At 33.3% G+C, this 23536-nt stretch overlaps 1 protein-coding gene across 1 annotated transcript in view; it reads left to right on the plus strand.

Annotated features, from left to right (window-relative positions):
- HGF (hepatocyte growth factor (hepapoietin A; scatter factor)) overlaps positions 1-23536 on the plus strand; it is a 69276-nt gene that overhangs the window by 43548 nt on the left and 2192 nt on the right. The window contains exons 10-18 of the mRNA XM_011927694.1: positions 1045-1172; positions 6148-6250; positions 9672-9805; positions 15474-15512; positions 16740-16836; positions 19966-20040; positions 20909-21049; positions 21574-21680; positions 21774-21919. Of these exons, the coding sequence (XP_011783084.1) occupies positions 1045-1172; positions 6148-6250; positions 9672-9805; positions 15474-15512; positions 16740-16836; positions 19966-20040; positions 20909-21049; positions 21574-21680; positions 21774-21919 (970 nt within the window). The remainder of the gene's footprint in view (positions 1-1044; positions 1173-6147; positions 6251-9671; positions 9806-15473; positions 15513-16739; positions 16837-19965; positions 20041-20908; positions 21050-21573; positions 21681-21773; positions 21920-23536) is intronic.

The following is a 23536-nucleotide window of genomic DNA, read 5'->3' on the forward strand; positions in this document are numbered from 1 at the left end:
AAAAAAAAAAATAAATAAAAATAAATAAATAAAAATTATCAGTTTCGAATGGTCCATTTGGATATTAATATAATTGTATAATAGTACTTCTAATTGGAGCTAAGTGATACAAATACTGTGGTTTCCAAAAGATTGAATATTAATTATTAACAAGGAATCTATGAAATAAAAGCACATACTTGTTTAAAATTACAGCATATTTAATACATTTTATTTATCATGAAATCCACATTTTATTTAATGTGAACCTTATTTATATTGATAGAAAACCATTAAAATTCTTTTACATACAGGGATTATTAGCATAGATTTTTTTTTCTTATTAAGAATTCTAAATTTCTAATTAAAATACTGGTAAAATGAAGAATATACATGTACTACATTGACAATTTGTTCTATAGTTCATTTTTCTGTAGTATAACTGGGCCTTAATTTTACAGAAATATGTACAAAGATTTTAGGTAGCCTCTCTAAATCCATAAATAATTGCTTTGTAATTAAAGTAAATTGATGCAACAAATTAAATAAATCAAAGAAATGCAGAACTCAAGGAAAAAATAGCTATCATAATTTTCATGGGACATATTTGAATAGATTGAACTTCCATTTTAAATGAGAGTAGTTAATGACTATTGATAATAACATTTCTTCCACATGTTGTTCCTACACAATATATGGGTCATGAACATGTAATAAATAACAGGCCAATGTTTTGAAATGGTACCAATTCAGAGTCTAAATCTGAGACTGAGTGAGAAGAATGCAGTGGTACCGTTTCTCTCTTTTATGAAGCGGTAATGTTTGGGTGAAACTCTAGACCTGTGGAAGGAAAAAATATTAACATATGACAGCATTTATTTTAGTAATTTGGGCAGTGTCAGTTATATATACTGAATATTAAATTGTTATAGCTATTTTAAGTGCAAAAACTTAGAACTCTATTTATAAACATGCATACATTCTAGAATTCTAGCAATGTAATAGCTCTGACTTCACCAACGTAAGAACTGTGGTAATTTACATTAACGTGCTTATTCTCAATAGGGACCTACGAGAAAATTACTGCCGAAATCCAGATGGGTCTGAATCACCCTGGTGTTTTACCACTGATCCAAACATCCGAGTTGGTTACTGCTCCCAAATTCCAAACTGTGATATGTCAAATGGACAAGGTAATAGCTGACATTCTGCAGGGTGGGCATTATTAAATTCAGGGGAAATGCCTAAAGGGAGGACACATTTTACAGCATAAGATCTACTTCTTGCTGCACTGGTTTTGCTGGCTAGCAAACAAAATCACCAAGTTTGAAGTTGGGTTTTTCTTATATGTTTATTCACTCAACATTTATTTATTTAGCTGAGTGTATGCTACTGACAGCCACAGTTCTAAGCCTTGGAAATATACCAGTAAACAAAACTAAGTTATCTGACCCCCTGGAGCTAATATCCAACTGATAGAAAATAAGCAAAATAAAAATGAGAATGGGAATATTACAGTAGTTTGTCATAAGTAGTAGAGAGAAAAATGTCTCAGAGTTAGAAAAGAGGGCTGCTGCTCTTTTATATTTTAATGTTCAGGGAAGATCATACTTATTATGTTAACATATAAGAAGGAGCCAAGGGCAGTGAGGGAGCAGCATGTGCCATGTACTTATATGTGTAAGAGTATTATAGATAGAGAAAACTGCAAATGCAAATGGTGTGAGATGAGGGAGTTCTGGGAAAGTTAAGTAAATAAGCACATCGCTATAGCTAGTACAAAATAAGTCAGATGAAGAGTAGTAGGAGATGAGATTAGAGAGGTAATTGGGCTAAAATTGTATCAGCCTTTCAGGAATTGTAAACGTTTGTACTTTTGCTCTGAAAGAGAAAGGACTCTTAGGGCTCTGAAAGGAGAAGTTACACAATCTGACTTAAGTTTTAACTGGATCACTCTGGCTGCATTCTGGAAAATAGCTAGAATTCTTGACAAGGGTTAAAACAGGAGAACCAATGAAGTGGTTGTTTCAATAATTCAGACTACAGATGGGAGTGACTTGACCCTGGTTGTTAGCAGTGTAGCTGCTGGATAACCGTGGGGTTTGAGGGAAATGACCATTGCATTTGGAAACATAGATGCCATTGAAGATAACTGTCTCAGGGAGCGGTAGTAAAGTCAGATTGAAATAGATTTTTAAGTCAAAAAATAATAGATGATGGTGAGGTTGCTGAGAAAAGGAAATGCTTATATCCTGCTGGTGGGAATGTAAATTAATTCAGCCACATGGAGATTTCTCAAAAAATTTAAAACACAACTACCATTCAACGCAGCAATCCCATTACTGGGTCTATACCCAAAGCAATATACATTGTTCTGCCATAAAGACACATGCATGCATATGCCTGCAAAATAATCTATGCACCCAACCCCGGTGACACACAATTTACATGTAACAAACCTACCTATGTACCCCTGAACCTAAAATAATTTTTTAAAAAGGTAGATTTTTCAAAGAAATAATTCGTTAAATATTAAAAATAATGTTGAGTCCTGGGAATTATTGATGTATAGTAAATTGAGAGTTATTCTTTTTAAATGATCATATTCTATTTCACATAGACTTAATTGTGATGGTCATGATCACAGTTAGCCCTAAATCATCCTTGAAATCCCAAGCCAAATTTAAAGCTCCATCTCATAGACTTACTGCCCTATGCATACTTCTTCCATTCTTTAACTTTTTCCACAATGCCATTGTCCATGAGCAACTCTGAAAAGAGAGTTGTAGAGGGAAGAGGGAATGAGTCTCTTTTCAGTCCGTTTCACTGTTCTTTTAAGGGTCAGTTGGAAATAAAGTTGAAGTCAATGATTAAGGGAAGTTTGGTACCAGCTGAGTCTTCTGTGTTCCTGTCTCATTTACCTGAACATTTGTTAATAATTTGTGAGTGATAAAGGAAAACAATTATTTGATAAACTTTTGGTGTATATTAAGATATTTTTATATACATATACATCACTTAAAAAGGATCAGGTAATAGAATATGAAAATTTTGGATTCTGGAGAGTAAATATGTTATTGCTTATCAGATAATTCATTCATAGGTGAAAATATGAGTTTTACAGAATTTAAGTAACTTTCCTAAATTCTCAAATTGGCACATTGGGATTAAATCTGACTCTTTACATTGGCCTTTTCATTCTTTCATCCTTTTTTCCTTTCATTCATTCTTTAACACCACATTATATTACTATTCTTTAACAAAATATTGCACCATTGCACCTGATATATGCAACAAACTGCTAGACTATGGGACAATTTAAAAATGAAGAAGCCATAGACCTTCTTCTCACGAAAAACACTGTTAGCTACATCAACTTTCAACTGTGGAATTTTAACTGTCAGTTATGTTGTTGTTTGACACTGCTGAGCTAATAGTATGTGTTGTTTTATATACCTATAGAAAAATGTTTATATTTATATCTATTGAAAAATACCTAGATCTAAGCAGATAGATCTATCTATGTTCTAAGTGGGTACTTAGATGTAGGAATTTTTCTAAAAGCAGAAAATATAAGTGCTACATATAGTTAGATGAGTGGAAACATTTTTCAAATCTTGCAACATCTGAATTAACATATATATAAATATTCTTCCAACTGAATATTAAGAAACACTATTAAAGAAAAATGAAAACTGAAATAACAGAATTCCTTTAAAATGTTGTAAAACAAACACTACTGATTATATATACTATATATTATACACTTAAGGCAGTAAACAATATAATTTATTTAAATATTTACATCGACATCATAGAATGTATTTACAGTTATTTCAGTCTTAAAATATATTCTAGTGAGAGTATATACAGTCAGATATACAGTCAGCAAATTGTATCCAAAAATCATCTGGATTTTTTTTCCTTCTCTGTATTAATGGTATACACATGATATATACATAGGCATATTTCTGTCTTTATTTCCATCTTTCTGGATATTATATTTTGAATATTTAAAACCTTGACATTGGATAATAGTCAATACTATATGAAAGGGTAAATTCAGAGAAGTGTCCTTTTCTCTTGCTTCCATGCTATTCCATTTCTACTTTCTACTCACCATTGCAAGTAGATCATTAATTTCTTGTTTATGGCTCTTGTGTATTTTCCATTCTTTACTTTTTTGAAATATATGTGTAGGTTTGTTACACAGGTAAACTTGTGTCATGGGGGTTTGTTGTACAGATAAGTTCATCACCCGGGTACTAAGGCTAGTACTCATTAGTTATTTTTCCCGACATAAAATCTTAATGTTGATGTAAATTTGTAGATGACTTTTCATAGTCAAATGTACAGTTTTCATTCATATAAAAATTAAGAATCTTAAATATAAAAGTTACTTTAAAAATTTTTGGTATTATTTAAAAATATAGAGTATTTTTAAAAATAGAATAATTATTTTTAAATTTGGAATGCAATATATAGATATAGAGAGAGAGATAAAATCTTTTAAATTTTATTTTTTTTTTTGAGACGGCGTCTCACTCTGTCACCCAGGCTGGATTGCAGTGGCATGACCTTGGCTCATTGCAACCTCTGCCTCTGGAGTTTAAGCAATTCTCCTGCCTCAGCCTCCTGAGTAGCTGGGACTACAGGCGTGAGCACCACACCCAGCTAATTTTTTATATTTTTGGTAGAAATGGGGTTTCACCACGTTGGCCAGAACTCCTGACCTGAAGTGATCCACCTACCTCATCCTCCCAAAGTGCAGGGATTACAAGTGTAAGCCACAGCACCTGACCAACTTATATTTTTTGAAGAACTTGATTTCTGACTGCATTTCTTTTGATTAAAAGTATGAACAATATGGCTGGGCATGATGGCTCATGCTTGTAATCCCAGCACTTTGGGAGTCCGAGTTGGGCGGATCACTTGAGGTCAGGAGTTTGAGACCAGTCTGGCCAAACATGGTGAAACCCCATCTCTACTAAAAATACAAAAAATCAGCCAGGTGTGGTGACGTATGCCTGTAATCCTAGCTACTCAGGAGGATGAGGCAGGAGAACACAAAGTGCTCAATTAAAAAAAAGAGAAACAGAAAACCTCATGGAGCATAGTAAGAGACACAGGAGTCAGTTTAAAGTAGGTTCCTTTGGCCAAATTGGGAACAATTTGAGCATCAAAATGAATAACAGGAATAGATTATATATCATATGAAATAAAAAGAAAATCCCCTGGTCCACATTTCATTTACTACTTCTACAGCTAGTGCTAGCACTTCTACTACTAATACATAAATGCATGGGGTAAGGGAAAAGGAAAAATTTTTATTTACGGAAGAATGCTAACTAACAAATACAAAGAAATGTTTGAAATAGCAAAATAACCATTTTACCATCAGCATGACAATAAGTGTTTCACGCAAAATTCATTGACGTATGCCTAAGCTATTTTGTGAAAATTTGTTTGGCAATAGGATATTTATTCAGACTCAAAGACCCCAACCGATTTTTTGTTAAATACAAAGAGGAGTTTTTCTTTTGCACCACTTAACCAAGTGATCAAACACATCACCTGTGATGGAACAAAGTGACATCATGTGCCACAAGATGTTATGCTCTAAAAAGGACAAAGCATCACTGATGCAGTATTCCTGTTAAATATGTTTAATTTGGTTTTATTCATGAGAAAATAAATCAAACAAACTGAAGTTAAAGAGCATTTGTAAAACAGCTGACTTGGGTGACTCAGAATGTCAATGTCACAAAAGACAAAAATCAAAACATAAGGAATGTGACTAGTAGATGAATGTTTGTTATATTACTTTTCTATGGAATGAAATTTTTCAGAAGAAAATATTGGGAAATACATGTGTTATTCTAAAAATTCTTATTTCTTTGCTGTTCCAAAGGGCCACTCATTTAAATTATTTTGTTTTTAAATTATTATTTGTTATATTTGAATTTGCGTAAACCCTTATTTTGATGAAGATATTGGGCTTAAAATAAAGATATTTTAATCTGAGATATTTGAGTACTTTTGATTTGTACAGATTTCAAGTACTTTAATTTTTATGTTGATTTCATCATTCCATATACTTGTAAAAAATGTTTTTATTTTATCTGCCTTAATAGTCGTTAGACTTATTTCTGTATATTTTATGTCTAGATTGTTATCGTGGGAATGGCAAAAATTATATGGGCAACTTATCCCAAACAAGATCTGGACTAACATGTTCTATGTGGGACAAGAACATGGAAGACTTACACCGGTGTGTAAATTTCTTCCTTTCAAATATATAGAATGTAGTGATACCAACAAATTGTATACTTAGATATGTACATTGCTATTTCTTTCTATTCTTTTATATATCATGGTAAACTAATAAAAATATTAGATTGGTTTTGCTTTACAACTCATCATAACATTGTTTATGTAGCAAACTTTTAAATATACAATTCAAGTTAGTAGATATTTATTGAGCATTTACTGTGTGTTCTGTACTGTAATTGCTATCATGGAGAACATCAACAAAAAGTGGATAATATTTTAGTTCCAACCTCTAAGGAGGATACGGTCACATTGACAAAATAATTACATAATTTAATAAGACAGTGTATAATTAAGTGGCAAATCTGGTGTTTGAAATAGTGCATTTTATGGGATTATTGTTTTCAGACTTAGTAATTGATAGTAATTTATGACAAATCAATGAATAATCACTCATATATAATTTAAATATCTAAAATACCTAAAATACTAACCCTTAACTATTAAAAATGTGTAATGACAGGTTTCCTTATGAACTTTGATACATAAAATTTTCCAATAATTACAGGAATGTATATGTAATTGAAAAAAATACAAATTTTAGAGAATTACAGATTGTTATCATAGATATACTCATAGACAGAGAAGGTAGCATCTACTCAGCCCTAGCAATAGTGCTAGTGTTTACAAAATTGTGAAAGCAGTATGACACATAATTGTGACCTAAAGCAGATTTTTCGTAAACATCCCAGAGTATATGCACTAGAATAAAAGAAAAAACAAGTTACAGTCATTTGATCGAGTGCCTATAACATGGCTGCTTTACCTAAGTTATGCCATTTGACCACCATAATCCTATAGGAAAGATTCCTATGTATGGATAGGAATTTAAAGGCGCAGAGAGATGGAATGACTTAGCTTCAGTCTTTTAAGTTCCTTATTCTCCTCCAAAATGTACTCAATAGGGGATTATATTGTTTCAATTAATTTACTTCACACAAAAAGGATAGTTCTAAAATAATGCTGTCCAACATAAAGATAATGCAACTCACAAATGTAAGCGACATATGTTCTGTTAAATTCCTAGTAGCCACTTTTAAAGAGGTAAAAATAAACAGGCAAAATTAATTTTAATATATTTTATTTAATTCAATATATCTACAGTTTTTCATTTCAATATGTATTTAATACAAAATAATTAAAAATATCTTTTACATTATATTCTCATGCTGCATATTCAAAATCTGGTGTCTGTTTACACTTACAGCACCTGTCAATTTGGACTGGACCAATTTCTCGCTAGCCATATGTGGCCAATGGCTACTATATCGACACTGTAGTTCTAGGACTTCAAAGAGCAGCAGAGTTCTGTCCTTATAGATCTCTCACTCTAGTGTGGGCTGCAAGCAAACAGGAAATGCCATATGAACACTATGAAAGATAGCATATTTTATGCTATGGGAATGCAAAGAAGTACCTACTTAGACATAAGTGGTCAGGCAGGCTTCTTAAAGGAAGGGAAATTGACTGGGATGTACATGATGAGTAGGAATTGGGCAAGGGAAGTAGAGGAGGAAGAGGACATTAGACACAAGAAATTGCATGTGCAAAGGCCAAAGCGTTAGGTTATTTGAATACAGGAAATAATTGTGGTTAGACTGAAAGAATGTAACTTGGTCAATGTCCACAGAGAAGGAATTCACAAAGTGAATTTTTTACATGTTTATTTTTACCTCTTTACAACACCATATAGAGAGTCTTGTAAGCTCAGTTAAGAAATGTAAATTTTATCCTGAAGATTAAAAGGATTTATTAAATAATTTTAAATAAGAATTGGCATGATTAAAATAAATGCTAATTTCAGCACTGCTATTTTTTAAAGCAGTTTTAGAAACATGCAGTGGTGGGTGGGGCGGATTGCTTTTATGGAGTTGTGAGATATAATTGTTCTCGTCTTCTTTCAAAAATGTTGCTTTCAGTGATTTTACATTAGAAGCTTGAAATTTTCATGGTAGAAGTATTTACATGACAGAAATCAGCAACAGCTACAAACGAGGACTCCTCATCTTCATCCTCAACATACACATACCTCAAAGTACCAGTTGGTAAACTTTTACCAGCATGCCACTGAACATATGGGATATATTTACTTAGAAACTATCAATGGGTCCCTATTAATACTTAATTCATCAAGTTTAGGTTTGACTTTTGGAAACAATTTGTAGGAAATTGATCAAGGATTAAGTCACATGGTACCATTTTGGTTTAAGGACAAACTTTGTAAATAGGAGATAGAGCATGGCGGTTTTGAGCACTGACTCTTGAAACAGCTGTGGGTTCAAACCCCAGCTCTAGTGTTTGCAAGCCATGTGACATTACACCAATTAGTTGTCCTCTCTGGATTTCAATTTCCATAAAGGTAATATGGTATAACCTTAAAGACTGTCTCATAAGATTGGTCTAAGGTTATATCTATGAAGAACCTACAACACAATCTGGCATGTAGTAAGTACTATATGTGTTTACTATTATTCTTGGTCCAGAAAAATGAACTTCATTCTGGAAGTATAGTCCAAGTTTCCATGTTCAAGCTTTTTAAAGTTTTATTTAAAATGACACATTAATTATATTCAAGCATGGTAGCAATTAATAACTGGAAACAAATTCAGTAAGATGCATAGTTTTAATGACTTTTATGAGCAGTCAGAGTGACCATGTAGAATTGGCTCCATTCATGTTATTGAGGTAAATGTAAATATTGATGTTACATGAATGAAAATGGCCGTATAAAATAATTTAGAGTAAATTTACAATCTTTGCTTTTCTTTTGTAATAAATTGTTAAGATGTAAATTAGAAATAAAGTATTGCTCAGTTATCTGTCAGAAAATAATATTTTATAACCATATGACCCATATAATTTAGAATTTTAATTATTTAATTAACACATTATTAATTTCAGTATATCTTCTTGTACTCTGTCATAGTGGTATTGCTAGTGATGCTTCATTTGTATCTAAAATGTAAAAAAATACTTGTGTAATAGCTTGTATTTGTATGTACTTTATAGTTTTAATCTTTGCCATCTGCTTGCTTTAGGCAATGTTTCTCTTATTTCTATGCACAGAAGTATTGTTACCATGCCACTGGGATTCTCAAATAGAGGCAAAATCACAAAATCTAATATGCCAATTATGGAGCCCTCTTCCAGATTTCCAAGTTAGAGAGTCTGCTTCTAAAGCGTAGGAACAACAGCAGCAACAAAACAGACCTCAAACAAAATAGCTAAAATTCATCCCAAGTAGAAGGTTATGCTGTATCTACAGTGAAAGTAATGTGCTGAGATTATATCTTTTTGTAATATTTTGTGTCTCTTGGATGGAATGAGCATCTTGTGATGTGCAAAGCCTGTTGTTTCCGCAGTCATATCTTCTGGGAACCAGATGCAAGTAAGTTGAATGAGAATTACTGCCGAAATCCGGATGATGATGCTCATGGACCTTGGTGTTACACGGGAAATCCACTCATTCCTTGGGATTATTGCCCTATTTCTCGTTGTAAGTACAGTTAGGGATTGGTGTCTTGTGAAATATTTTAAATATACTACATTTCATCTAAAAGTTGTAAATAATATAGGCGGTCTGGCATTTATTCCCAAATGAGGAAACTCTCCAGAGAGCAACACTCACAAATGCACACAACACACACGCAGACACACCACATGGTCTCTTTCTCTCTCTCCATCTCTCTTATCGATAAGAAGAGATTTAACATTTTAAAGGAGATTCTCTTCCCTCAGAAGATTTCCATTTGGATTCCAAAAGCGTTAATTGCCACAGTTATAATGTGACTGGGCTAGAAATATCTCTCCACTCCCCAACACCAATACTACCTGTTCGACTTCTGAATATAGCAGAGCTCTCAGCAAAGTTCCCAGCCCACTAAAAGAGCCATGAGCAGATCTGAACTAGTGGTACTTCTATTTCCTTCTCAGTTCTTTAACTTAAGACTAAAGAAGAGCCTGGAGTTTTCCACCTAGTTACCTGATTCCCAGATGGCTTTTTTAAAAGGATATTAGTGCATAAAGTAAAAGTTATATAAAAAACATGTAATACCTGTTTGACATAGTTCATATAAAATACATGTCTGGTATAATTCATGTTAAAAAGTCCCTAGATATCAATAAGAAAAAGATGTGAGAACTCAGGAGAAAAAAAGTAGAAAATAAGTCTTCAAGAATATAACTAATAAATAAATGAAAAGACATTAAAATGTATTAATAGGAAAAAAAAATTTAAGACATGAGAAGTCACTTCTACCTGTCAGGTTAGCAAATAAAATGATTGTAAATATCCAGTATTAGTGAGGACCTGGGTAATCAGGCTGTCTCAATTCTGTGCTACTTAGAGTGTGAATTCAAAATCCTGCTTGGAAGTCAGTTTGATAAAATGTATCAAAAGCAGTAATAATGTTGACATAGTCAGGATTTTTGAGCCTCTGCACACCGACGTTTTGGGCTAGATGCTGTTCTGTGCATTGTGGCATGTTTAGTAGTATTCCTGGACTCTATCCACTAGATGCCAGTAGCATGACACCTCCCCCAAGTCGTGACAATCAAAACTATCTCTAGACATTGCCAATGTTCCCTGGAGGGCAAAATCATTTCCACTGGTAACCAGTGATATAGAGTAATATGTATTGAGATGGAAGTATGTCTTAAATATGTTATTGAGTGAAAAAGCCTTTTTATAAAGCTGTGCCAGTAGAAAGAGACCATTTTACTATACTATGTATCTGTAACTCTATGTTTACAACAAACATCATTTACCACAATGTTAAACCATCTTCTCTTTAGAAAGGAAATACTTTTATAGTTCGATAAGAATTTTAAGAATGTTTTTCTTGTGAGACCAGCCAGTAGTAGCAAGTACCTTGAGAACAGCAGCAAAATTGTCTACTCTAAAAAGAGAGATTAGATTGAAGAAATAATATGTTGCTTTTAAAAAATGAAATACAAACACAAGTCTATGTTTTTCTAGAATTTCTGTCAAATTAAAGTGGTAAATTTCACCTTAAATGGAAATAACAGTCGTGTTTTATGAAATTCTAGCGTTAAAGGCAGATTTTTAAAATATGATGTTAATCAAGTCTACCTATAATTAAGACTTGGAGCTGCTCCATCTATTTTTAATAGGTTGGGAAATTCTCTATAAGAGTAAATAACTAAATATATTATATGCTTGCAAATAAATGGCATTTCTAATAAGTTTATTTTCATATTATCAGCCATGATCATAGCCTTTCAAATTAATTTGTTTTCCTAATGTTCTTCACTTTTCCCCGATTAAGGTTGACACAGCCCCAATGTTAATACTAAAAGAAACACACCTACCTTTTCAGAGAATGCCATACAAAAATATTTAAAAATTATTAAAAGATTATTATTTTGCTAAGTACTAGTTTTATAGCACTATGTTTTTGTTCAGTCTCTATGTTTAAGACTAATGGAGGCTCATAAAATAGACAATGGTGTAGGAAGAAGGAAAAAGGCAATTATCTGCCTTCTAAAACAGGTTATTTTGCTTCCTCTACAGATTTCCAGACTTTTTAAAGATCACAGCAGCTCCATCTAGCACACATGCGTGGTTAACAGTGAAATGTCCTGTAGAATCTCAAGGCACTGTGATTTGGTTTATAATCACAAACCAAGGGAGCCAGGACTCTAATAATTTACAAGTTTTCAAAAAATTTTTTCAACTAATATTTTTAAACTAAAAGTAATGTGCTGTTGAAAGATTTGAGGGGGTTGCTAGTATTTGATTAAATGCTATTGCAGATGAATCATTTTATTTCAATGTATACCACACATTAATTTCAATAAAGATTTTTACACTGTCATTTTTCTAACTAATATTTATAGCCAGGATTTATTTACATTTTCTCCCTGGTGAAAGGGTAATAATATTTATCTTTAGAAGACCTGAGTTCTTATTATTTATATAACTGCAGAGACTGTATAAATCATTTTCACACTGTAAAATTCTCTTACAAAATATGTAAAGGTTTTTATTCTTTTTTCTAACATGCTTACAAAATACTATTTTACATATTTTTAAGTTTATCAAATATGCAAACATAAAAATGAAGAGATGCCTATATGATGAGTATACACAGACATAGCTGGTATACTATTTTAGAAAAATCTTAATTAACTACCAAGAGTGTAGTGGTTGACAACTTCAGTCCACATTTCCTAAGAATGCCAGACCCATCACTTTTAAGTATCTTGGGCAAGTTACTAAACCCACTTAGGACTCATATTTGTATTTACAATATTTTATAATAAAAATACCTATTATATGGGGCTATTGTTAACAGTGTCTGTTGCATAGTAAACAGTCAAAGCCTTACCTTCCATCTCTGTTTTTATTTATTCATTCATTATTGTTAATTGAGCTGCTGTTGTATACAAAGCCATATTTAACAGACTACATTTATAACAATACAAACATTGCTTCTTAATTTCAAATAGTTCATAATATAGAAAGGAGACATTTATGTAAACAATTACAAAGCAATGTAATCATGTAATATGTATATATTGACAATATATAAAATGAGAATGTGAACATAGATTTCTTCATGGAGAAATACATGATGTTTGTAAACTTTTGAAATTGAGTTAAAACTTTAAGAAGAGCGGGAGAAAGTTTTCTTTATGTTTTTAGAAAAAGTCCATGTTTGGTTCTGAGGCCATACAAACACACACACACACACACACACACACACACACACACACCCTACTCTTCCATAGGTAAAACTTTTATCGTTGACGTGTTTCCTCTCTTCAAATTTAAGTTGAACCAATAAAAAATAAGTATTGTATCACATATATTTTTTAGACATGAGTCTGAAAGTAGTGTGGTATAGATAGTGTAGTATAGATAGTGGTGAAAGTAAAGGAAGAAAAGTGAGAATAGTATTTGGTAGTGAAATGGAAAAGGCCTAGAAAGTAGTTTTTCAAGTTTTACTCCAGGTATGCAACAGAAGAACCTAGGATGCTTGCTAAAAATTAAGAGTCCAGCTACCAACCCAGAATCCCCAGAAATTTAATTTTAAAAGATATTTCAGTTTATGCTAAAGTGTGAGAAATATTGGATTAGAGAAAGGAAAACATATACATTACTATTAATTATTAAAACCCCAAATTTATAGTATCTACAATTTTTTTTTTTTTGAGACAGAGTCTTACACTGTCACCCAGGCTGGAATGCAGTGGCACGATCTCGGCTCACTGCAACCTCCACCTCCTAGATTTAAGCGATTCTCCTGCCTCAGCCTCCCAAGGAGCTGGGATTACAGGTGCCTGCCACCACACCTGGCTGATTTTCTGTATTTTTAGTAGATTCAGGGTTTCACTATGTTGGCCAAACTGGTCTTGAACTCCTGACCTTGTGATCCATCTGCCTCGGCCTCCCAAAGTGTTGGGATCACAGGCATGAGCCACTGCGCAAGGCCATATCTACAAATTTTTAAAACTAAATATATTGTAAGATACAATAACTAAGCACTTTGTTGACCTATTAGCTTAATGTTTACAAATAAGAGACTTAATATACAAGATAGAACAGTCTTTCTCATCACAAAATAAGAAATAAATATCTACTTATTTAACATTTTCAAGTATTTGACTTATGTGGAAAACCAATATCCTTGATGTTTTTGTTATCATAGTCGGCCTCAATCTTAACTCATACTCATGAACTAAAACACTGTCCTCAGCTGACTGACAAACCCTCCTCTATGATAAGCTACAGGGAAAGAGAAATGATGAATTTTGTATGTTTACCATTAACCTATTCATTTAAAATATCTAGATCTGGAAACCGAGCATAAATAAGTATATATTAATTCTCACAACTATCATCATAAATAACAACCACATTGGTGTCTATTACAAAGGAATCCATATGCATTATTGGTTTGTTGCTGGCTGATTTGAGCTCAGGGCATTTCCAGGGATTAACAACCATCTGGGTCTAAACATTGCCTAACTAAACTCTATGCCATCAATTCTGAATAGTCAGACATTAAGCTCCAGGAAATGTCTTGTGTCTCATTCATTACAGCATAAGTATTTCAAAATCTAAGCCTTTCTCTTATTTGTGGCAATTAAGCCCCAGTAGAGATGAAAAAGTAGTAAGCTACAGGTTTTAATTAGAATTAAGTTGTAGTTTTCAGTGTTCTGCTTTTTCCATATTTTTTTACTAGCATCTGGAAAAAACAACCCTTGAAATATTCAATTAACAAAGCATAATTATATCGTGTTACTCCTCTTTTTCCACTAGTGACATTGATTTCTATCTTCTAGAATCCTTGCAGAGATTTATGAAGTTTGTGTAGTTGTAATTATCCTTAACCATATAAAACTAAAAGTTTTCAGAAAAAAATTAAATGATTCAAATTACAGAAGCAAAATGGCCTATCAATATGAAGAGTCCAAGTAGACAATAATGAACATGAGTGCTATTCAATGGAATGTTCATTGTGTAGGATGTTGGACATCCTGGTGGATCGAGGCAGCTCCTTGATGACGGCAATGTAATTCAAATGGCCAGTGATCATTAAAACACACACCTGAGAGCCTCCACAGTCACAAAATAGGGCTCTGCTCATATCACCTAGTACCAGAGGGCATATATTTACAATATTATCCAGTAAAAGTGATGCATAATTACTCAAAAGAGTTTAGATTTCATCTCTGAATAAAATGTCAAGAATTTTAGTAAATTGGCCAGATGCGGTGGCTCATGCCTATAATCCTAGCACTTTGGGAGGCTGAGGCAGGTGGATCATTTGAGGTCAGGGGTTTGAGACCAGCCTGGCCAATATGGTGAAATCCCATCTCTACTCAAAATACAAAAAGTAGCTGGGTGTGGTGGTGTGTACCTGTGGTCCCAGCTACTTGGGAGACTGAGTCAGGAGAATCGCTTGAACCCGAGAGGGGAAGGTTGCAGTGAGCTGAGATAGCGCCACTGGACTCCAGCCTGGGTGAGAGAATGAGACTCTGTCTCAAAACAAACAAACAAACAAAAAAAAAAACAAAAAAGAATTTTAGTAAATTATTGAATTCATTGATACTTGGATTTTAATATATATTTGGTTTTATATAACAGATATATGCATGTATGAATTATGTATTTATCTATACATTTATTTTTACAGGTGAAGGTGATACCACACCTACAATAGTCAATTTAGACCGTAAGTAATCTTTCACAAAGTGAAGTATATTCTGAGTCCCTCTCTGAGTGTCAGAAATGTCATTATTTCTTTCAAAGAAAATTATCTATATTAGCTTTCATTATAAAAAGTTAATCTATTTATTTTTACTTTTTAAAATATATTTTTCTATGCATAGGTGTAAAGGAGTTTCAAAGGCAACTGCATACTGAATATTCAATTCTCTTGCAAAAAATCTATAAGGTGGTATATGTGATTTTGAAAAGAGTGTTTATATTTATTTCTAATTTGGGGCACAATGTATATAATGGACCACCTTTATATATACCATGCTTTAATAAAATTAGGATGCTGAAGTCAGGAAGAATGAAACCCGAAAGTTGGAAAGTTATTCAGTGCCTCTCTTCTACTCTATTTGAAAACATCTCTGCAGGCCCTACAGTCCAGTGGGCATGAGATGACACAGTCCGAGATATTCAGTTAATCCTCAGTTTAAGAATCTGTTGGCGGCCACTTGTATTTAATTTTCACATATCTCTTGAGTTGAAGGAAGTTACTCAAGTGTTTTTGATTTAAAATACCACCTGCTGTGCCCCAGGCTCAGGAAGCAAATGGAAATCTATTCTAGACCATGGGCAGAAGTAGAGAGGATAAGGCGAGGAGCACAGAGGAGGGTCAGGAAAACATTTACTCCAATGAATTTTGTATTATGTCTTTGGACATAAGGATTTGAATATAATAATTATATCATTTGGATATGATTTCAATAAATCAAATGTTGGTAAGATATATTGAATAAATCTACAATCTAACTGTACAAATTCAGAAGTAATATCCAAGTAAAGCTTGGTTTTGTTTTTTTCACTGAAGCTATTGATTTCTACTGACCTTTAGAAATAATCATTGTAAATAACTTCGGTCTATTTTATGTTGAAGGTGGTGAGGGATTAGATCTGAGGAGCTCGGTGTTAGTGGATTGCGAGCAAAGCCACTGTCACTATCACGGCAATCCTGTCTGCTTTGAGTTCATTTGTTTTTCTGAGTTACTCAGCTTCTTAGATGAGGATGGCAAGTGTTAAGGGCTTAATATAATGCTGTGGTCATATAAAACTACTCTTTCTCCAAACTGTTCTTTGGACACAATAAGAATAGTTACATTTGTCTAATTATGATTGCATTTAAGAAAACTAAGAGGCACTGATTATTTCAAATTCCTATTTTAAAATGTTGTGTTTGGTCCTCTTTTAGATCCTGTAATATCTTGCGCCAAAACGAAACAGTTGCGAGTTGTAAATGGGATTCCAACACGAACAAATGTAGGATGGATGGTTAGTCTGAGATACAGGTAATTATTAATAGATGCAAATCATGCATATCCAGAATATGTGCAAGAGTCATATTCCCCAAAATATGGACACATGTGGTCGTGAAGATTGTAGCCTCTACAGGGCACCTGGGTGAGGCAGTAAAAGAGGAGCCTGATCACATTCTGCTTACCAAACTGTAAGCTCCGGACTGCAATCTGTGCCTCCAGAGGTAGTGCCTTTTTAGTTTTTTTTTTTTTTTTTTTTTTTTTTTTTTTTTTTTTTTTAGTCTTGCTCTGTCGCCCAGGCTGGAGTGCGGTGGCCAGATCTCAGCTCACTGCAAGCTCCGCCTCCCGGGTTCACGCCATTCTCCTGCCTCAGCCACCCGAGTAGCTGGGACTACAGGCGCCTGCCACCTCGCCCGGCTAGTTTTTTGTATTTTTAGTAGAGACGGGGTTTCACCGTGTTAGCCAGGATGGTCTCGATCTCCTGACCTCGTGATCCGCCCGTCTCGGCCTCCCAAAGTGCTGGGATTACAGGCTTGAGCCACCACGCCCGGCCGGTAGTGCCTTTTTAAATCTTCACAAAGGTCCCATATGTGTTGGCATTGTCCCTGATTCCAAGGGACACTTTAGTTCTGATTAAGCAAAATACGGAGGACCTATTGAAGCCCTATTATTACCACAATAGTTATTATACTTGTTATTAAATTTCCAATCTAGAATATTATGGGTTTATTTTCTAATATGTTTATGCATCATCATGTCAAAACGTTTATTTTTGTTTTTAATTTCTGACTTTTTCCTTGTCAATCAAAAGAAAAATGGCAATTTTAAATTCTAGAGCATTTTATCATTACAAAAAGGCCAATAGTTAAATAGTTGTGGTATTACAATAATCAGTGGGGATACAAAATTCTTGACATATCTATTTCTCAGTGCTCTTAAGAATCAATGATATGTTCTACATAAAATCACTTTGAAAATCATATTGTTAGAGGAAATTAAGCTTAATAATTATGTCATAAGAATTAACGATTGAAAATATAAGTTAACTTAAAATCTGATCTTACAACTTTCATATACTACATATATTATTCCATATGTTAATCAGAATGCTAAAATATTTATGTTTTGGCTATCTCTATCAGAACCTCGCCATGCAACACACCCCAAGGTACATCTGAATTTAAACACATTGTCTCTTGTTTTCTAGATACTTCACGTTTCTTCCTCCAAGCCTTTATTCTGTTGTTCCCACAGCACATTGTGGCTTTCTTCCTCCATGTTTTATGCCTGAAAATTCTTTCTCCTTCTTCAAATTTCAACCTAAATATCCTCTCTTTTAGAATACCCTCCTGTTCCCTCACCCCTAGCCTCCTAGAGTAGAGAAAAAGAAAGTATGTGTGTTACTATTATTAAATCACAGTGACATTAGAATAGAGACAACTTGAAATGTAAGTCCTTTTATGAATAAACCAATTATTAGAAAGCAAGAGTTTATATCATTTGATATATGAGACTTTAGATGTCCATAATGTTGTAGGAGATGGCCTGAAGTTCTTTTTTAGTATACCCTTTTCTCAAGGAATGGCTCATCAGATTTTACAAATATTTATGCCAATAATTGTTGTATAGCTGTCCTAGGTGTATAGTACTAAAACAGAATTGTGAAACTAACCAGAATATTAAAGCTGAGTGTGCAGTATGAGGATTTACTAAAGACTTTAGAATTCTGTTGGAGTGTTTAATTTTCTTAATTATAGAAAATATTTCAAGAGGCCAAGTGTGGTGGCTCACACCTGTAATCCCAGCAGTTTGGGAGGCTGAGGCAGGTGTATCACTTGAGGTCAGGAGTTCAAGACAAGCCTGGACAACATGGTAAAACCCCATCTATACTAAAAATACAAAAATTAGCCAGGCATGGTGGCGATGGCACACGCCTGTAATCCCAGCTACTGAGTGAGACTCTGTCAAAAACAAAAAAAAAAAAAAAGGAAGAAAGGAAAGAAGGAGAAATCTTTCAATAATCCACATTTGAGTTAACTGGTGATTCTTTGCTTTTCTTATAACCCCAGAGGATAAAAGAAGACATATATTAATACTTCTAAATTATTTTTTCTAGTAAGAGAATTCACAAAGATACTCCTTTGGTCATCTCCATTTTTGGAGAAGCAGGTGAAGCTATTTTTCCATCAGATTAGAATACTGTAAATTTTTAGTTTTTTTCCTTTTTAAATCCAATTTCTTAGCAACAACAGCTGCTTAGTTATTCTTCCAAAACTCAAACTGAGAAGGATAGAAATTAAAAGTCAATATATATTCTTATCCTCCTGTGTGGTAAAGGCCATAAATAACTGTGGTCTCAGTCTGGGAATCTTCTAGTATTACCCTCTGAAGCACTGAACATCTGTACTCTTTGGAAATGTAAATTGTGAAAAGTTGTACTTTTTCCATGTCTCTGCCAAAAAAGAATGGATTTACAGATTTTGGATATCATCAAATAAATGTACTAGTACTCATCATACTCTACAAATATTTTACAATTTCCTAAACGATTTGCCTCGCAAAATTGTTTTACTTTAGAGATGAAATATTATATTCCTGATCTTATACTGGAGAAAGTAATTTATGCAGATTCAGTTACATTTTAAGTTAATATATCAAAACTACATAATGGTAGTAGAAGAAGGAAATAGTGCACAAATAAAATTGCTACCACTGGATGGTTTTCAGGGTTCAAATAGGAACTCAACTTTGCATTTTTAATAAGGAAATACTGAATTTAAAATAGGTTCACAGTTTTAAAAAATTACAATTATTCTATGTTTGTAGCACATACTTTCCTCACAAGGATAGATGCACATACACACGAATGTGTATGTTCGGGATGGCTATTGATGTGTAATAACTGAGTTCTTTAGACTACACAAAAGTAAAATTGATTTCATAAATTTGTAGTCATATTATGAAAAAAAAGTTCTAATGCTACAATCACCAAATATCACCCTTCAGATAAAAGAACTTCTCATTTTATCCCAATTGGGTTAATTTATATATTTTCTTCTGCAGTGCATTTATTTTTAACAAATGGAGCCACAGGCTTTGCATTAATTGGCAGTCACTCTTTCTGCACAGATGTTACTTGTTTCTCTTTCCTCTTTTTCACAGAAATAAACATATCTGCGGAGGATCATTGATAAAGGAAAGTTGGGTTCTTACTGCACGACAGTGTTTCCCTTCTCGGTAAAGTATTTTTAAAACTAGTATTATTTTGAGTCTTTAAAATTTATATGTCTTCCACTTTGCTCTTAAGGTTATAATATGCATTCATTTTACAGAGATTCACCAGTGGGGTGAACAAATTATTTTATTTTTAGAATTTGCCTTACAAAACTTACTTTGACTTCACTGATATTTACAAGACACTACTTCAGTTCACCTCTTTTCACAATTAGCATTACTCTCAGTTGGGGAAAATTTTTGCTAGAATTATGTAAATATTTTATATCCCAGCTTTCTACTTGTACCCTATATTTCTAGATATAATTCTTTTTTTTTTCTAAATTATCAACAGGCTTTTTCCAATCCTCACTGCTTCTTTCTCCTGGAGAGTCAGCCTCAGGATCATCCTGGGCATAATTTTCAATGAAAATTGGCCTAAGGAAAAGATAAAGAGGCAGCATTCGTAAACTTCCTTCCTGCTTCTCAGCAAGGTCGCTTTGATTTTGTTTGTAGAAAACTTCAACACCTGTTACCAAACCAAATATATACACAGCTGATATAAACAAAACAAAATTTGCAGAAAAAAATTGTAATTCATGTAAAGTGCTTTACCTGAGCATTTTTCACAAGTGACTTACTCTAGCAAGCATGAGCAAGTTTCTAAAATAATCATTTAGAATCTCAGCAACTTAAAAGCCTCTTTCTGCTTACGTATGTTTGTAGTATTCAGAATCACCCATAACAAATGTGCTGCTCTTTATTATACTATGAATCAAATTTTAAATTTAGGTTATGTGCCTTAATAGTCTAAAATAACAATAGATAGGAATAATACTACAGACTTTGGAATTACTGTGTTTTACATTTAAAGCTTTTTCCTTCAAAACAGAGACTTGAAAGATTATGAAGCTTGGCTTGGAATTCATGATGTCCACGGAAGAGGAGATGAGAAACGCAAACAGGTTCTCAATGTTTCCCAGCTGGTATACGGCCCTGAAGGATCAGATCTGGTTTTAATGAAGCTTGCCAGGTTAGTTACTTTAGAAGATTTTGTATTTTTCACCTGGACTAGAATTGTTGGAGCATTTTCTTCAGCTGTGTGGCAGTTGTTTCTCTCTCATGCAGATGCATTATAAACATATGTCACATGCTATATATATGTATATATGTGTGCCTATGGGTCTCTCTGTGTGTATAGAGAGAGAAGTATTTGCAAAACTGTAAGAAATGAATAACTAACATTGGGCCAACAGTCTGATCAGTCTGTTTTAAAATGGAAACTTAGCAGTTATTTGATAACTTTCTAATGTAAAATAATTCTTTTAAAAAATAGCATTGACCATTTATTCTTAAATATTGGCAAATACATGACTCATTTCTTTACTACCTATTCCAAATTTCATCAATACATTTGGACATTCCCACTTTTTTTTTTTTTTTTAAGAAACAGGACTTCTCTGTAAATGCCATATTAAACATGAACACTACATTTAATATGTTAATTTTGTGTTGAATCCAGTTGAGAGTATTTACCATTTTATTTTGTGTTTTTAGGCCTGCTGTCCTGGATGATTTTGTTAGTACAATTGATTTACCTAATTATGGATGCACAATTCCTGAAAAGACCAGTTGCAGTGTTTATGGCTGGGGCTACACTGGATGTAAGCTAGTTTTCAAAAGATGAGGCTATATTTATTTTATTTTTGTTTCTTACTTTTCTCACCTTATCATATGTTTTTTTTGCATCAATCTAGTGATCAACTATGATGGTCTATTACGAGTGGCACATCTCTATATAATGGGAAATGAGAAATGCAGCCAGCATCACCGAGGGAAGGTGACTCTGAATGAGTCTGAAATATGTGCTGGGGCTGAGAAGATTGGATCAGGACCATGTGAGGTAAAAAGGAAGTTCTTTCATAAGAAGGATGTGATTAATAGCTTAGTGTTTCATGGTTTTTTTTTTGTTGTTGTTGTTGTTTATTTTTCTCAAATCAAAAATGTTGTATACCAACCTGTTCTAGGAGAGAGGAACTGGGAAAATTAACTCTGTAATATTCTGCATTTCTTTAACTAAACAGTGAGATAATCAATGTTTTATTAGCAGCAAACTATGATGACATTTGTCACTCAAAAAACAATTAAATGTGTAGAGCCGGGACTCCAAGGGAGAGCTATTCAAATGAGAAGTGTCCAAATCAGTTAAATCAATAGTTTGCATTTTTCTAATGTTTTTCTAAATGTACCTCATCTTCCCAAATTATCTCGAAATGAACTCCACTAGTTGTATCATTTAGAGATGCCTGGCTTTAAACTTTAAAATCTCTTTTTGGGTAAGCTGGTCTCTCTTTTGCTCTCTCGCTCTGTGTATGTGTTTAAACATTCTGTTTTAAAAAGCCCAAAGGTCAAAGTTTGTGACTTTATGAGCTTGGACATTTCATTTGTTAGGCAACTGTTATTTCGGCTTGGCAATGTTCCTATCCCTATTTTACATAGACAAGCTGTTAAGCTGTTAGTTTAATTAGCTTTTAAATGTGAGAGACATGTTCTCCAAGCTTCGGGGCTGTGGGATTGTGGAATGCTGTGTGTGGCAAAGGATGAAATGAGTTCAATGATAGTGAAATGTCCTTTGATATATAGGAAAATGCATGCTGTAAGTATGGAACATAAATATGTATTGAAATGCAAGTGCTATACACCTTGCTCTGAGATTTTATTTCTGAAAAGAAGAGAAAATGTTTACTGTTTACTAAGTTAGTTTTTAGAACTGCTTAAAAAATGATATGGTTAGAAACAGATTACATGTTTATAACCAGTTTCAAATTTGTTGCCTTTCTAGTAAATCATGAACAATGAAACCGTTGTTCATTGTAACAGGGGAAATTTTACTAGAAGAAAGAAATAACTATACTTTAAAAAGAAAAAGCAATAAGCATCCCGGAAACACAGAAGTTTCTAAGTAGACCCAACCTTACAGATCATCTAATTATTGTCACTACCAAAACCAATTTGACAACTGCTTTTGAAGAATAGCCTTTAATCTGGATTATCAACTATATATTCTTCGTTTCCCTTCTTCAGCTTGATTTATTCATCTCTGTCTACTATATGTGTTGTTTTTAACCTTATTGATAAGACTTGACCTCAAATAGATTCTGCCACTTCTAAAAAATGTATTTATCCTCCAGAATGTTTTTAAAAATATATATGTCACTGACATTTAAATCAAGGCAATTTAACCACTGAAATAAATTTGAAGGAGATACCTCCCAAATGTTTGTATAATAGCAATAACATCATATTTAGTGAAAGTTTCCAGAGTAAATTACTTTGAGGAGTTTGTGTCAGTAATCACTAGTGCATTTGTTTAAAAATCAGTTTTCTTGGCCAGGCACGGTGGCTCACATCTGTAATCCCAGCACTTTGGGAGGTTGAGGCAGACGGATCATGAGGTCAGGAGACAAGACCATCCTGGCTAACACAGTGAAACCCTATCTCTACTAAAAAAAAAAAAAAA

Source organism: Colobus angolensis, unplaced genomic scaffold (assembly GCF_000951035.1).
Source record: "Colobus angolensis palliatus isolate OR3802 unplaced genomic scaffold, Cang.pa_1.0 Scaffold74, whole genome shotgun sequence".
In the NCBI taxonomy this organism is placed as follows: domain Eukaryota; kingdom Metazoa; phylum Chordata; class Mammalia; order Primates; family Cercopithecidae; genus Colobus; species Colobus angolensis.